General features: G+C 42.5%; 1 protein-coding gene across 1 annotated transcript in view; it reads left to right on the top strand.

Moving 5' to 3' along the window:
- The window catches only part of LOC143288882 (uncharacterized), a 195,399-nt gene that overhangs the window by 86,940 nt on the left and 90,959 nt on the right, over positions 1-17,500 (top strand). Inside the window, exon 2 of the mRNA XM_076597543.1 lies at positions 13,920-14,050. Coding sequence (XP_076453658.1) covers positions 13,920-14,050 — 131 coding nt within the window. The remainder of the gene's footprint in view (positions 1-13,919; positions 14,051-17,500) is intronic.

Raw genomic sequence — 17,500 nt, 5'->3', positions numbered from 1 at the left:
GTATCGTGTGCAAACGCAGTCGGTGGCTAAATGTGTTAGAAAGAATTACAGAGTATAGACAAAGACCAGCTTTGGTCGTTAACATAATTATTGTACGAATTCTCACGCACCTATGTTCGGCGTGTTAATTTTGTTCGCGAAACTATACAATAAGGAAGAGATCTTATTGAACAAGATGTGGTCGGTTTGAAGGAAGACTGCAAGAGTCGACCGGAAATGTTACAAAACTAACAGCAGTAAAAACTGCAGACTGTGGTTGGCTTTATGAAGGATGGAGAGAGAGAGAGAGAGAGAGAGAGAGAGAAGAAGAAGAAGAATGAATGAATGAATGAATTAATTAATTAATTAATGAACGAATGAATGAATAACAAACACAACAATCTATCATGTATTCCAAATGTTCGGAACGTTCTCGTTCCTTCCTTAAAGGATGGATTTGTATATATGGTAACATACCAGGGACAGATAGATAGATAGATCGATAGATAGATAGATAGATAGATAGATAGATAGATAGACAGATAGACAGATAGATAGATAGATAGATAGATAGATAGACAGATAGAGAGTATATATGTATGCATGTATGTATGCATAGCACGAACCATAGCAAAAGCCTTTAACGAGGTCCAGGCTTGGTATGTTCGAGCTGAGATCTTCCTCCCATTCACAACATCACAAACTTTCAAAACCAACAGTGAATGTTTGCCCTCACAAGCTAACAAGAGTACTTTTGCATGTCATACCTCGTACACTGTAATACATCGTGCCGTGTACACAGTTGTAAATTTTACCTTATACTTTGTAACTATGCCTTACAACAATGAATTATAAACCGTACACATCTCTATACAGCTTTGCTTGTACATATCTTAAACATCCACATTGCTACTGTATTTATTTACGTTTAAACATTATGCCTTGTATACGAACTTTAAGCTTACACATTATTACTACAATTTGTTCTTTTATACAATCTATCCTGTACATATACCTTAAATCTATCGATTATACATTGCACAATTCTATACATCATATCTCACACGCAGTTATACATCATACCTTATGCATTACAGACATCACAGTGCGTACGTTTTAACAATACACATATCTTGCACTTACTTTAATGTATTATAAACTTGGTGGCCACCCCTTTTTTTAATACTTATTTCAGTCCGCCTTCTTCTAAAACTTTTTATCTGAGACATTGAACCACTGCTGTACCGGAAAGGACCAAGCAAAAACCAAATCTCATTATAACTCTCCCTGCCCTACTTGCCCCCATTCAGAAACAAGTATTGTTTCCATCCTTTTTGGTCATTATTGTTTCAATGATACAATAGGTCGGAGTAAAAACGAACTTGGTATAGGAACAGTCTCGGAGAACGTTCAGAACTAATCGATGGATTCAACTAGCTTCGTTACGGAATTCAAACCGGAGTCATGTCATTGTCAGTTCGTTTATTCAATTACAGTCTGTTCATCTAAGATGATGACATTAGACTGAATGTCATTGTCCGAAGAGAGCTACTATTTTTTCTCTGGGCACGAAATGAGTGATATAGTGAATCTGAGACAGCTGAAGCGGTGGATGAAAAAATAAAAAAGAAAATTGACACAGGAGGCACCAGGATCATGATGAATGCGTCAGGTAGTGAGATGGTTGCTGTTTGCAAGCTTCTGAAGAAGAGAGAACGGGTCGGAGAGTAGCAGCGACATTAAGCTAAAAATATACTTTCCAGGTTAGGTGTCATGTTAGCTGTTGATGAACCCCCCACGCCCCCCCCCCCCCGCCCCCCCCCCCACCCCCCCACCCACCCATTCTCAATGCATATGAGTATGTATATAAGCACACACACAACACGACACACACACAAATATATATATATATATATATATATATATATATATATATCTGTGAGTGAGTGTGTATGTGTGTCTGTGTGTGTCTGTGTATGTGTACGTGTGTGTACACACGAACACGCACAACATTTAAACATACCTTCACCAACTGACAATTGGAAAAGAAAAGTTCAGATGAATAAACAAACAAACAAACAAACAAAATCAAAAAAATCATTGCATCCTCTTCCTAAATGTTAACCCAAACGAGTCTGGAAGATGGTCTGGAACTGTGAACAGTGTGAATGCCACTGCTGAAGTTGTTATCGAGCCGAAACATTTTTCCCCAACAACGGCGGAAAGACAACGCAAGCACTTTTGCACCATATTAGTGACGATGATGCTTTTTCTTTCTACAGTTCACTTTATGTTGGTTTGGTTTTTTTTTCTTTTCTTTTTTTTCTAGAACGAATGAAGAAAAGAAAGAACAAAACTGAAAGACGGTGAAGGAACGAAGACAGAAAAACGCTATTTACTTCTTTTTTTTTAAAGAATGAAAGCAAGGGTGGAAAGAAGATGGGAAAGAAAAAAGAAAGAAACTCTGAGAAAAACAAAAGACAGAAAAAAGAAAGGCTGAGAAAAATGAAAGACAGCAAGAAAAGATGAAGAAATAGCAACGAAAATATGAACAAGAAAAAAAAAATACATATACAAAGAAAAAAATCTTATTTTTTCGATCTTAGCAGCCAAGAGACCAACACAAAAAACTAAAGAAAAAAACAAAAAAAAAATAACATACAGAAAGAACTAAAAACAAAAAAACAAAACAAATGCATATATAAAGTATGATCGCAATAAATATAATCCTTTCGATCTTAGCAGCCACCAGATCAGACCAGACTGGCACTACTAACTCGTGTTTGCTTCACCAACGAAACTGGACCGGACCAAGCCAGGAAGCTGTGTACAAATGGAAATGAACCGGAAAGGTCCAATCAGAAAGCCTTGTGTGTTTGCATCGCGCTGGGCGTCTGCTCTTACGCCTCTGGCAAAAAAATAAAAATAAATAAAAGAGGTGGTGTGGGAGTGGAAGAAGAAATAAGCCCTGAAGAGGAATGCCCGTTGGTTTGCAATCCATCACGCCATCTAACTCTCTCAAAGCTATGTAAATCAGAACGAGCAAATTAATCCGCGGTGTGGTGGGTGGGTCTCGACAATCGGCCCTTCCCGTCCCCGTTTCCGAATGTAACCGAAACCGTTAATGGCGGAGTGTGGACAATTATTGTTGGTTTACGTGACTGGGTGATTGTTGGGTCTTCTTCTTCCTCCTGGGCGTGAAGTGTGAACTGACCCGCCCTGTCAATCAATCAGTAAAACCCATTATTTTGTGCATTTTTGGGGGCGTATTTATTGTTGTTATTGTTGTCTTTTTTTCCCCTTGATTTCATGACAAGCGTGGATTCTCTCTTTCTCGCTCATTCACTCACTCACTCACTCACGTATGGGTCAATACATTGCAACGTGTGAGATTCTGCGTGTGCATGCATCGCACTGGATTATCCTTCTGTCTCTCGTTTTGTCTCGATGGCTTAACAAAGCCAGTACCAACGAATACTACGGTGTTCTATCTATCTGCAACAAAAAAAGCCTTTTGACATGATTGAACATGGCCCTCTAATCAGAAAACTATCGCTGTACCCTCTCGCCACCAGTGCAGTGAATCTAATTCATCCATATCCTAAAAAAACAGAAAACAATGTGTAATTGTGAATGTATCTGCCTCGTCTTTACAAACACGTGGATTTTAGTGCTCCGCAAGGTTATGTCCTAGGCCATTTGCTTTTCACAATATATGTTCATGATATTCCCCTTCACATACATGTGAACTTTCTGCAGATAATACAGTATTGTACACGAACCACATCTACACGAATCTACCCACGCTAGTATAGCGTAAATACCCGAACAGAATGGACAGAATACAATAACATGACAATCCATCCTCATAAAACCATTTTTATGTTATCAACGACCAGACATAAAACGACAAAGCCTCACATATAAAATTCATCTCATTGGAATAAATAACCGAGCCATTGATTAAATTGACAACGAGAGGGTTCTTAGAATAACAAATTACAACAGTCTTTCTTGGACTCATCACGCAACTAACATATAGATTTATATAACAAAAGAACACACAACTTTTCAGCTGTCATACAAAAAATGTGGAGTGATGGCCTGGAGGTAACGCGTCCGCCTAGGAAGCGAGAGAATCTGAGCGCGCTGGTTCGAATCACGGCTCAGCCGCCGATACTTTCTCCCCTTCCACTAGACCTTGAGTGGTGGTCTGGACGCTAGTTATTCGGATGAGACGATAAACCGAGGTCCCGTGTGCAGCATGCACTTAGTGCACGTAAAAGAACCCACGGCAACAAGGGTTGTTCCTGGCAAAAATCTGTAGAAAAGTCCACTTTGACAGGAAAAACAAATAAAACTGCACGCAGGAAAAAATAGAAAAAAATATATATATATTGGTGGCGCTGTAGTGTAGCGACGCGCTCTCCCTGGGGAGAGCAGCCGAAATTTCACACAGAGAAATCTGTTGCGATAAAAAGAAATACAAATGCAAAATGCATTTTCGTAACTGCCATTAAATAAACTGTTGTTATTTTTCAGGCCTTTAGCAAGTCTACTACTGACTATGCATCAGTCCAACAGGACACCACAAACACAAACTCAGCCATCACAAACGAGCACTTGGGATTGTGAAAAAAATAAAAATAAAAATAAAATAAAATAAATAAATGCGAACACTAGCTAACAATAAAGTGTTAATGATGCACAAAATAATGACAGGTCGTGCTATGGCTATTGAATATGTTTTCCGTAAATGGGAACCGATATCAATGAAAAACTAAATGTCCCAATTCCTATAAATGACTTGTATAAATCTACCCTCACTTATACCGCTTCATGACACTTTTTTTTTTCCCATGACCAGAAATTTTCAAGAAGACATATGCAGATTTTATTGTTTGCTGCACAGGTTTGAACAATTCAGGTGTGTGGTGTGTTTTTTTTCTCTCCACTACTCATAGCATGAACTTTAAAAAAAAAAAAATATATATATATATATATGACCAGGAAGCACACCAACGTAAAGAAGGATACACAACGACATTCGTCTCCATTCCCAAACGCAGTTACCTAACACGCACCTCGGAGCGCTCCCCTTCTCCTTTGCCCACCCCTATTCACCCTCGTCTTTCCTGTTATTTCTGTTGTGCCTGCTGCTCTCCCTCACTTCATCTTCTTTGTCTAATCGTTTTTGCTACAAACCTTTTTTTCTTTTTTTTTTTCTGGCTGCTTTGTCTTACATTAATTTGACATTATTCGATTGGATCGTTTTCGCGGCCATGTGGGGAATATCTTGCATTTGCAACAAAAAAAAAAAAAAAAAAACCCAAAAAATCGCAGTAAAAAAAAGGACACCTTTTATTCATTAAAGATTTGTGGCTGTTGGATTGCTTTTCATTTTAATTTCATCTTATTTATGTAACCCGTTCTTATTTTGCAGCTATATGGGGAATAATTTGCATCATGAAAGGACACTACGGTCAAAAAAAGACCACCATTACGTTGATCAATCAGAAATGATGAACGGAATGGAACGGACAACAAACTGAATTCTGAATTGTAAAGCGGCCACAGCAATAACACTACCCCTGCCCCTCCCCCCCCCCCCGCACCCTCGATCCCTCTCAAACCCTCACCCCCAAGGTTCTGGCTGAACGCTCCCTGTTCCCCAATGACTGACACTCACACCTGACCCACAGAGGATCAGAGATGTTGGCATCATTCAGTGTTGTCCTAACCCCATGAAGGATCAGAGATGTTGACATCATTCAGTGTTGTCCTAACCCCATGAAGGATCAATAATGTTGGCATCATTCAGTGTTGTCCTAACCCCATGAAGGATCAGAGATCCTGGCATCATTCAGTGTTGTCCTAACCCCATGAAGGATCAGAGATGTTGGCATCATTCAGTGTTGTCCTAACCCATGAAGGATCAGAGATGTTGACATCATTCAGTGTTGTTCTAACCCCATGAAGGATCAGAGATGTTGGCATCATTCAGTGTTGTCCTAACCCCATGAAGGATCAGAGATGTTGACATCATTCAGTGTTGTCCTAACCCCATGAAGGATCAGAGATGTTGACATCATTCAGTGTTGTCCTAAAACCCTATGAAGGATCAGAGATGTTGACGTCATTCAGTGTTGTCCTAACCCCATGAAGGATCAGAGATGTTGACATCATTCAGTGTTGTCCTGACTCCATGAAGGATCAGAGATGTTGACATCATCCAGTGTTGTCCTAAAGCCCCACGAAGGATCAGAGATCTTGACATCATTCAGTGTTGTCTTGACCCCATGAAGGATCAGAGATGTTGACATCATTCAGTGTTGTCCTAAAGCCCCACGAAGGATCAGAGATGTTGACATCATTCAGTGTTGTCCTAACCTTATGAAGGATCAGAGATGTAGACATCATTCAGTGTTGTCCTAACCCCATGAAGGATCAGAGATGTTGACATCATTCAGTGTTGTCCTAACCCCATGAAGGATCAGAGATGTTGACATCATTCAGTATTGTTCTGACCCCTTGAAGGATCAGAGATGTTGACATCATTCAGTGTTGTTCTAACCCCATGAAGGATCAGAGATGTTGGCATCATTCAGTGTTGTCCTAACCCCATGAAGGATCAGAGATGTTGACATCATTCAGTGTTGTCCTAACCCCATGAAGGATCAGAGATGTTGACATCATTCAGTGTTGTCCTAAAACCCCATGAAGGATCAGAGATGTTGACGTCATTCAGTGTTGTCCTAACCCCATGAAGGATCAGAGATGTTGACATCATTCAGTGTTGTCCTAAAACCCCATGAAGGATCAGAGATGTTGACATCATTCAGTGTTGTCCTGACTCCATGAAGGATCAGAGATGTTGACATAATCCAGTGTTGTCCTAAAGCCCCACGAAGGATCAGAGATGTTGACATCATTCAGTGTTGTCTTGACCCCATGAAGGATCAGAGATGTAGACATCATTCAGTGTTGTCCTAACCCCATGAAGGATCAGAGATGTTGACATCATTCAGTGTTGTCCTAACCCCATGAAGGATCAGAGATCCTGGCATCATTCAGTGTTGTTCTAACCCCATGAAGGATCAGAGATGTTGACATCATTCAGTGTTGTCCTAACCCCATGAAGGATCAGAGATGTTGACATCATTCAGTATTGTTCTGACCCCATGAAGGATCAGAGATGTTGACATCATTCAGTGTTGTCCTGACCCCATGAAGGATCAGAGATGTTGACATCATTCAGTGTTGTTCTAACCCCATGAAGGATCAGAGATGTTGACATCATTCAGTGTTGTTCTAACCCCATGAAGGATCAGAGATGTTGACATCATTCAGTGTTGTTCTAACCCCATGAAGGATCAGAGATCCTGGCATCATTCAGTGTTGTTCTAACCCCATGAAGGATCAGAGATGTTGACATCATTCAGTGTTGTTCTAACCCCATGAAGGATCAGAGATGTTGACATCATTCAGTGTTGTCCTAACCCCATGAAGGATCAGAGATCCTGGCATCATTCAGTGTTGTTCTAACCCCATGAAGGATCAGAGATGTTGACATCATTCAGTGTTGTCCTAACCCCATGAAGGATCAGAGATGTTGACATCATTCAGTGTTGTCCTAACCCCATGAAGGATCAGAGATGTTGACATCATTCAGTGTTGTCCTGACTCCATGAAGGATCAGAGATGTTGACATCATTCAGTGTTGTCCTAAAACCCCATGAAGGATCAGAGATGTAGACATCATTCAGTGTTGTCCTAACCCCATGAAGGATCAGAGATGTTGACATCATTCAGTATTGTTCTGACCCCATGAAGGATCAGAGATGTTGACATCATTCAGTGTTGTCCTGACCCCATGAAGGATCAGAGATGTTGACATCATTCAGTGTTGTTCTAACCCTATGAAGGATCAGAGATGTTGACATCATTCAGTGTTGTCCTAAAACCCCATGAAGGATCAGAGATGTTGACATCATTCAGTGTTGTCCTGACTCCATGAAGGATCAGAGATGTTGACATAATCCAGTGTTGTCCTAAAGCCCCACGAAGGATCAGAGATGTTGACATCATTCAGTGTTGTCTTGACCCCATGAAGGATCAGAGATGTAGACATCATTCAGTGTTGTCCTAACCCCATGAAGGATCAGAGATGTAGACATCATTCAGTGTTGTCCTAACCCCATGAAGGATCAGAGATGTTGACATCATTCAGTGTTGTCCTAACTCCATGAAGGATCAGAGATGTTGACGTCATTCAGTGTTGTCCTAATCCCACGAAGGATCAGAGATGTTGACATCATTCAGTGTTGTCCTAATCCCACGAAGGATCAGAGATGCCGCTCCCTAAACGATCATAGATACAGACATCCTCTAATGTTGTTCTAGTGCCATGAAGGGTTGAGAGATACAGGCATTATCCTAACCCCATGAAGGATCAGAGATGTAGACATCATCAGTGTTGTCCTAAAACCCCATGAAGGATCAGAGATGTTAACATCATTCAGTGTTCTCCCAACCCCATGAAGGATCAGAGATGTTGACATCAGTCAGTGCTGTCCTAACCCCACGAAGGATCAGAGATGTAGACATCATTCAGTGTTGTCCTAACCCCATGAAGGATCAGAGATGTTGACATCATTCAGTGTTGTCCTAACCCCATGAAGGATCAGAGATGTTGACATCATTCAGTGTTGTCCTGACTCCATGAAGGATCAGAGATGTAGACATCATCAGTGTTGTCTTAAAACCCCATGAAGGATCAGAGATGTTGACATCATTCAGTGTTCTCCCAAACCCATGAAGGATCAGAAATGTTGACATCATTCAGTGTTGTCCTAATCCCACGAAGGATCAGAGATGTTGACATCATTCAGTGTTGTTCTAACCCCATGAAGGATCAGAGATGTTGACATCATTCAGTGTTGTCCTAACCCCATGAAGGATCAGAGATGTTGACATCATTCAGTGTTGTCCTAACCCCATGAAGGATCAGAGATGTTGACATCATTCAGTGTTGTCCTAACCCCATGAAGGATCAGAGATGTTGACATCATTCAGTGTTGTCCTAACTCCATGAAGGATCAGAGATGTTGACATCATTCAGTGTTGTCCTAACCCCATGAAGGATCAGAGATGTTGACATCATTCAGTGTTGTCCTGACTCCATGAAGGATCAGAGATGTTGACATCATTCAGTGTTGTCCTGACTCCATGAAGGATCAGAGATGTAGACATCATCAGTGTTGTCCTAAAACCCCATGAAGGATCAGAGATGTTGACATCATTCAGTGTTCTCCCAACCCCATGAAGGATCAGAAATGTTGACATCATTCAGTGTTGTCCTAAAGCCCCACGTAGGATCAGAGATGTTGACATCATTCAGTGTTGTCCTAACCCCACGAAGGATCAGAGATGTTGACATCATTCAGTGTTGTCCTAACCCCACGAAGGATCAGAGATGCCGCTCCCTAAACGATCATAGATACAGACATCCTCCAATGTTGTTCTAGCGCCATGAAGGGTTGAGAGATACAGGCATTATCCTATGTTGTTCTGACCTTAGGAAGGATGAGAGATGCTGGCATCATTCAGATTGCAAGCTTGAAACGACCCCGTGGTTAGGGTAAATTTGACCCAGTTGGAATCAATACAGGCTATCAGAGTATACCCCCCCCCCCTCCCGACCCTTCCTTTGCCTCCTATATTCTAAAATGGAGGCGACGAGGAGGTAAAGGCTAGCCCAGAACGACCCCCTCCCTCCCTCCCTTCCTTGTTCAACAGCTTAAGTAAACCCTAGAAATGGGGATGATTTCCATCTCGGCGGTAGGGGTAGATGGGGGGGAGGGGAGGTGGAGGTGATCTTGACTGGCCACAATAGACCCCAAAGCTCTTACACCGGAACCCTCTTTCGTTTTGGCTTCTGAGGATCCACTTCAGGTTTCGATACGGTCCAGCACAATCGGTTGGTTTACAAATAACGAGAATCGTGTCTCATATATCCAAAGCAATGGTGAACTTTTTTTTGTTTTGTTTTGTTTTTGTTTTTTTGCTGCCCCATCATTTGCTTTGTTTCAGTAGCATTACTCCCACGCCGCTCATTTAGATTCTTCCATACACGGCCACACCGTCACACGGTTCGTCCATCACGGTTCCAGCGTCAGCAGTCCGCAGGAAACCATCGATGTTAGGTCGCCAGGAGGCCACACACCAGAGGAGACCCTGCACTGCTGCTGAGTCACTTCGGTGGTTTTCAGTGGTGCCTGTTCTGATTTAACGTACTTAGGACACCACCTACTAAGCCCCCTACTAACGACAATAATGGCTCAGTCGCGGGGCCAGACTGAGTGAGCGTCCCTCCCAGAGTGGAAACCGCTTCCACGTCCCTCAAACAACAGCCCCCCCCCACCCCACCCCCCAACCCTTCCCATAAATCTGCCGACACTGAAGACATTGACAGGACTCACCCCAAGCACGGAAGTGGAGGGGTATCGAAACTGAGTCACCATGACTGCAGGGAATGAAAGGCCACAGACTTTGAGACTGTTTTGTTTGCATTGATGATGATGAAGTAGGAGGAGGATGACGATGACGATGACGATGTTGCTATGGAGGTCCATTTTGGTCTGGGACTGCGTGACAAGGCTGTACTGTACGCTTCCTGTCATAATGATATCCCGGCATTAACCAGGCGCGAGAGATACAGACACTTGCAGTGTTGCTCTAATTACCCAAAGACGCATCCTTGAAGTGGATGACACTCGACTGTGTGGTCCCAGTCTCCCCGTTTAAGCCCACAGCACACTCAACTCTGGGTAGGAGCCGGCCGCGGGCCGAAAAACTCCGCTGGGAATCGAACCCACGTCCTCCCAGCCGTCAGTCCGCGACACTAACCACTTCGCCACGGCGGCTGGTCACAATGGTGAACTTCTGACCTAGTCAAACTTTTGACGTTGACTTTACAAAAAATAAAAATAAAATAAATAAATGAAAAATAAACAACTGCATGAAAAATGAAACAAAACTACATTTATGTCAAAAGGCAGGATTTGTTTTCCTACAAAACTCCAGACCAGAAAGAAGAACGTTGCCAATGAGTCATTCTTTCATATCAACAGATCTCCAAGTTCACATCAACAGCAGGTAATTCCATTAAGCCTACGGCTTTTGATCTGAATTTTTTTTTTTTTCACATCTGACTGTGACTTCTGCAGCATTGAAACAACCTTGAGCCGTGTTCAGGGCAACACAAAAACACGGATCAGGTTGATTATGTCGCACCAGGATCATCCTTTGTTCCTGATGCACATTGTCCGTCGATTTGTCATCCGCCTCAGTGTTGTGTTTTACAAGTGTTGCTCGCATGGTTTTTTGTTTTCTTTGTTACCGTGGTAATTCGTATTTCCACCGCTCATGGAGACAGAGAGAGATGGGGGTGGGGGGTGGGGGGGAGAGAAAGACAGAGAGAGAGAGGGGGAGAGAAAGAGAGAGAGGGGGAGAGAGAAAGACACAGAGAGAGAGAGCGAGAGAGAGGGAGAGAAAGACAGAGAGAGAGGGGGGAGAAAAAGAGAGAGAGTGAGAGAAAGAGAGAGGGAGAGAAAGACACAGAGACAGAGACAGACACAGAGAGATGAGAGAGAGAAAGATAGAGGGGGAGGGAGAGAAAGACACAGACACAGAGAGAGAGAGTGAGAGACAGAAGAGAGAGAGATTTTATATGTAGGGAGAGAAAGTGTTCATAATGAATTCGGGCCCGAATCCTTAATGTCTTTGTTTCCCGAACAAGAAAGGGGATAGCAGCGTCAACAGAACTATTGGGGATGGGTCGGTGGGATTCTTTACAAACTACGCCACCCTCTCTCTGCTTCTCATTGCCTCTACCACTGTCCCTCGCACCCTTCATCTCTGTCTCTGACTGTCCTGTCTGTCTATCTGACGCTCTGTGTGTGTGGTGTGTGTGTGTGTGTGTGTGTGTGTGTGTGTGTGTCTGTGTCTGTGTGTCTCTGTCTCTGACTCTCTGTCTGTCTGTCTCTGTCTCTATCTGTCTCTGGCTGTCCTGTCTGTCTAACGATCTCTCTCTCTCTCCCTCTCTCTCTCCCACTCTCTCTCACCCCTACCTCTCTCTCTCCCCTCTCTCTCTTCCCCCCTCTCTCTCACCACTACCTCTCTCTCTCTCCCCTCTCTCTCTCTCCCCTCTCTCTCCCCCTCTCTCTCCCCCTACCTCTCTCTCTCTCTCCCTCTCTCCCCTCCCCTCTCTCTCCCCTCTCTCTCCCTCCCCTCTCTCTCCCCCTACCTCTCTCTCTCTCTCCCCTCTCTCTCCCCCCCCTCTCTCTCTGTTTCTTGTTCTCAGCTGAGGAAGGGTCCACCGAGCTGTTACTAGAGAACACCGGTCACCATGTCTCCTCACGTGCTTGAGTTTGATTCCAAGATGGACAGCATTTCGGGAAACCCAAATCAATAATGTCAAAGATTCTCTGTCAGTGGAACTAAAAAAACAAAACAAAAACAAAAACAAAAGACAATAGAGATGCAGTAAAAATGAGCGATAAATTTGTAATCATTCGTAACATACATAATGATTGCTTATGTGTTATATAATTTATGTATATTACCATGTTTACACGCGGTGCTTTACCTGTTTTCTTTCCATTTATAAAAAAAGAAATATATCACCTGATTTTGTTCACATTCCCTTATGGTAGACTGAGGCCTTCCTTAATGAATCCAGAATTTGATTCCCTCCACGGTCTAGTGGAGGGTGTGTGTGTGTGGGGGGGGGGGGGGGCGGAGCGGAGCGGGGGGGTTACTGGCGACTGTGGGGTTCGAACCAATGCGCTTGAGATACTCTCGCTTTCTAGGCGGACGCGTTACCACTAGGCCAATGACGCCCCCCTCCCATCTTCACTCCCCCACCGCACTCTCTCCACCATCTTACGACCCCACCACCTGTCCTCCTATACCAACCTCCAAACTCTGCTCCACGCCCCCCCCCCCCCCCTCGCCCACCCTGTACCCTCCCCCCCTACCCCCCCCCCCCCCCCCCCACACACACACACACCCTCCCCCAATTCAGTTTCTCCCCAGCTTCACCTTCAACAAAATACACGAATTTCCCCTTAAACATGGGCCTAACCCCGACATCCCCACTAACCCCCGACTCCCATCCTCGCACCACAACCACCATCACCCATTTACCTCCCATTCCGTTCCCAGTAATGTTCACAATTTATATATCTTTATTTCACACACACACACACACACACACACACACACACACACACACACACACACACACACACACACACACACACATATATATATATATATATATATATATATATATATATATGTGTGTGTGTGTGTGTGTGTGTGTAATTAGCTCCCATTCCCTGCTCACCTTTGCCCCTCTTTAATCGCTCGTCACATCACATCACATCACATGATCGCATCACATCACATCACATCATCAAATCACATCACATCACATCACATCAGAACATCACATCATCAAATCATATCATCACATCATCACATCAAACACATCAGATCACTACACCACACCACATCACATCATCACAAAACATCACATCAAATCACATTACATCACATCAGATCACCACATCAGATCACCACACCACATCACATCACATCACATCATCACACCACATCACATCACATCAGATCACCACACCATATCACATCACATCATCATATCACATCGCATCATATCACATCACATCACATCACATCACTTCACACCACACCATCACATCACACCACATCAGATCACCACACCACATCACATCATATCACATCATCACATCATATCACGGAACATATCTCTGTCCTTTATTTCTGTTAAACAGCGACAGAATCAATCATCCTAAGTTATCTGTTCATGTGTGTGTGTGTTTGTTTGTTTTCAGCTGACCACGTGTCGCACTGAAGGCTCTGTGTGCTCTGTGGTGGTGACCGACACCGCCGCTGACAGTCCCCAGTGCGCATGTCCGGAAGACAAGGTGTGCACGGCCAGCTTCCGGGTGACGGACAAGCTTTGGTGAGTCAGTGAAATGGGTTGTGTCCCGTCCTCCTCCTCCTCCTCCTTCCTTCCTCCTCGTCCCCCTTTCTTCTGTGTCTGTGGTGGTGGGTGGTGAGTGTGGTGGGTGGTGGTGATGGGTGGTGGGTGGTGGTGGGTGGTAATGTGGTGGTGGTGGATGTGGTGGTGGTTGGTGGATGGTGATAGTGGTGGAGCCTATAAGGATTAGAAAAGGGGGTGCGTAGGGAGGGGAGAATGTTGGGATGAGGGAGGTAGTTTGCGTCCTCTCTCTCTCTCTGAGTCTCTCAGAGTCTTCTATTTCCCTTGAGGGAGTGTGAGAGAAAGAGGGACTGAGATTAAGAGACAAAAAAGAACGTCAAAGCATGACATGCCAGCAGGATTTAAACCCTCAACCTTATACAAGCTAAGAGGATTTAAACCCTCAACCTTATACAGGCCAATATGATTTAAACCATCGACCTTACACAAGCTAACAAGATTTAATTTAAACCACCGACCTTACACAAGCTAACAAGATTCAAACCCTCAACCTTACACAAGCTTATAGGGTTTAAACCCTCGAACCATCACAACTACAAACAATAAAACATACAGGACATGCATTTTACGAAGTAGCGATCTCGACAGTTTCAATGCTTTATACAAAAACAAGGAACGGTTATGTACGTCATTGTTGTTGCCTGACCTTGACAGACTGAATAGAGAGGGGTGTTTGTGGTATCTAAGTTTAACTATCAAATAGAGAGAGAGACAGACAGACAGACAGACAGACACAAAAGAGAGAGAGAGACGTTTACAGACTTGATTCAAATAGAGAGGGATGTTTGTGGTATTTTACGTTTAATAACCAAAGAGAGAGCGAGAGAGAAAAAAAGAATGAGAGAGAGAGAGAGAGAGACAGAGATGGCGTTTACAGACTTAATTTCAAATAGGGGAGGATGTGAGACAGACAGACAGACAGACAGACAACGAGGGGAAAGACAGACAGAACGTCTAAAAAAAACAACACGGCCGGCTGACAAGGATTGAACCCTCAACCTTCCGCCCCTCACGAGTGAGCGGTCAAGTCAGAGCTCATTCAAGTTTCACCGGATGCCATCCAACTGCACCACCACCACCACCACCACAACAACAAAATCAAAAAGACAAAAACAACAAACAAACAAAAACAACCAGCCCTGGACTCCTGTCTCCCGATCAGATCATTTGACAGGAAATGCGGCCATTTTTCTTTTCGCGAAGCATCATGGTCGTCCAAAACGCTAGCTAAAGTTGAGTTGTTGGATTTTTTTTTTGTCAAACATAAATGATCGCAGTAAAAAAAATTAAAAATTAAATAAAAATAAAAATAAATTATTTCACTCGGCTTAGAAATGTAATCCATACTGCAAAAAAACAAACAGAAAACAAGACCGTGACTGATAGCAAATTGTTACGCTCAGTTTGTACAGGAAAAGAAACGGGTAAAATTGATATTCTAAATGATTATTCTTTGATAATTAATACGAATGTGAATATTCTCCTGTGTGCTCGCACCACACACCAGACATCGTTAAAAAACCCAACCATATTCCAGAAACCAAACACAAAACAAAACAAACAAAACAAAAAAACAGATTGCAATCCGATGTCCTCTGATGGATCATGAAGAATATGAATTTAATAATAAAAAAAAAGCAAAATTTTCTATTCTATTTCACACGAAAGTAGTGTGTGTGTTTTTCTTTCCCCCAACTTGCACGATCTCTTTATATTTTCTCAAAAAGAAAACAGACGCGTTCACATACAATCACATTTGCGGCAATGTAAAAGCAAAGGACGTTTTGATGTGTTTTTTGTTTGCTTTTTTTTTGGTTTTTGTTTTTTGTTGTTGTTGTTTTTTTGTTTGTTTGTTAGTTTTTTTACAAGCACAAAATTTCGAAGGAGAAGAGGAGGAGACGAAGAAGAAGATGATGATGATGACAAAGAAGAAGAAGAAGATGATGCTGATGATGATGATGATGACAAAGAAGAAGATGAAGATGATGAAGATGATGATGATGATGATGTCGATGGTGATGATGATAATGATAATGACAAAGAAGAAGAAGAGGAGGAGGATTGATGATGATGATGATGATGATGATGATGATGATGACAAAGAAGAAGAAGAAGATAATGATGATGATGATGATGATGATAATGACAGAGAAAAAGAAGAAGATGATTATGATGATGATGATGATGATGATGATGGTGAGGAGGAGGAGGAGGAGGAAGAGAAAGAGAAGGAAGAAGAAGAAGAAGCCATACCTATCCAAAGGCTTTCAGCGCTAGCTTGTTCAGTCTGTCTTTTAGAAGAATCCAAGTATTTGCCCAGTCAAGGAAAAAATAAAAGCACGTTCGTTATAACTCATCTGACCACGGAGACAAGTGCCATGGAGCTGGTTTCTTGTTCATCTCTCAGATGACAAGAAAAAAATGGGGGTGAGAAAGGAACTGCTCACTTGCTAAGCACATTCTCCTTCACTCGAGTAGCGTTCCATGACAAAGAAACAAGAGAGGCAAGGCCTTCAAGACTCACTTGTGATAAATTAAACGTTTGCAAAATAAATAAAAATTCCATGCTTAGCAAAAGAAGTTCCTGTTTGAACAAAAAATGATAATAATGACTCCTCTTGTTGTTGTGTCAGAATAAGAGGTCAAAGTGCCAAGTTTAGAGAATACAAAAAATATAAATATAACAGTAAATGCAGTTTGCATATAATTAGGCTTCATTCTTTATTTTTTTGTGCCCATCCCAGAGGTGGAATATTGTTTTAAACAAGATGACTGGGAAGAACTGAATTTTTCCTATTCTTATGCCAAATTTGGTGTCAACTGACAAAGTATGTGCAGAGAAAATGTCAATGTTAAAGTTTACCACGGACACACAGACACACGGACACACACACACACACACACACACACACACACACACACACACACACACACACAGACAACCGAACACCAGGTTAAAACATAGACTCACTTTGTTTACACAAGTGAGTCAATAAAAACGACCGACAAATTGAATGACAGGAGGAATTAAGAAAGAAGGAAAGAGAGAAAGGAAGAGAAGACGAAGAGAAAGAGAACAAAGAAGCGAACAGCGAAGAAGAAATAGCAGAAGGAGATGGAGACGATTAGCCAGTGATATAAGAGAAAAGCGGAAACAAAAGATCAAGATTCCAGAGAATATTCCAAGAAGAAAAACGAAAGAAGTAAAAGAAAAAAAGAAGAGAGAAGAAACAGAGAAAGAGAAGGATGAATCAGAAGAGGATTCTAATGGAGGAGGAGGAGGAGGAGAAGAAGAGAAGAAGAAGAACCAACAAAAGAAGAAGAAGATTGATTGATTGATTGAATCTTTAATACGTACTTACACACACACACACACACACACACACACACACACACACACACACACACACA

This window comes from Babylonia areolata, chromosome 13 (assembly GCF_041734735.1).
Source record: "Babylonia areolata isolate BAREFJ2019XMU chromosome 13, ASM4173473v1, whole genome shotgun sequence".
In the NCBI taxonomy this organism is placed as follows: Eukaryota; Metazoa; Mollusca; class Gastropoda; order Neogastropoda; family Buccinidae; genus Babylonia; species Babylonia areolata.
Note: the sequence above shows the minus strand (reverse complement) of the source record. Positions and strands in the feature narration are given on the sequence as shown.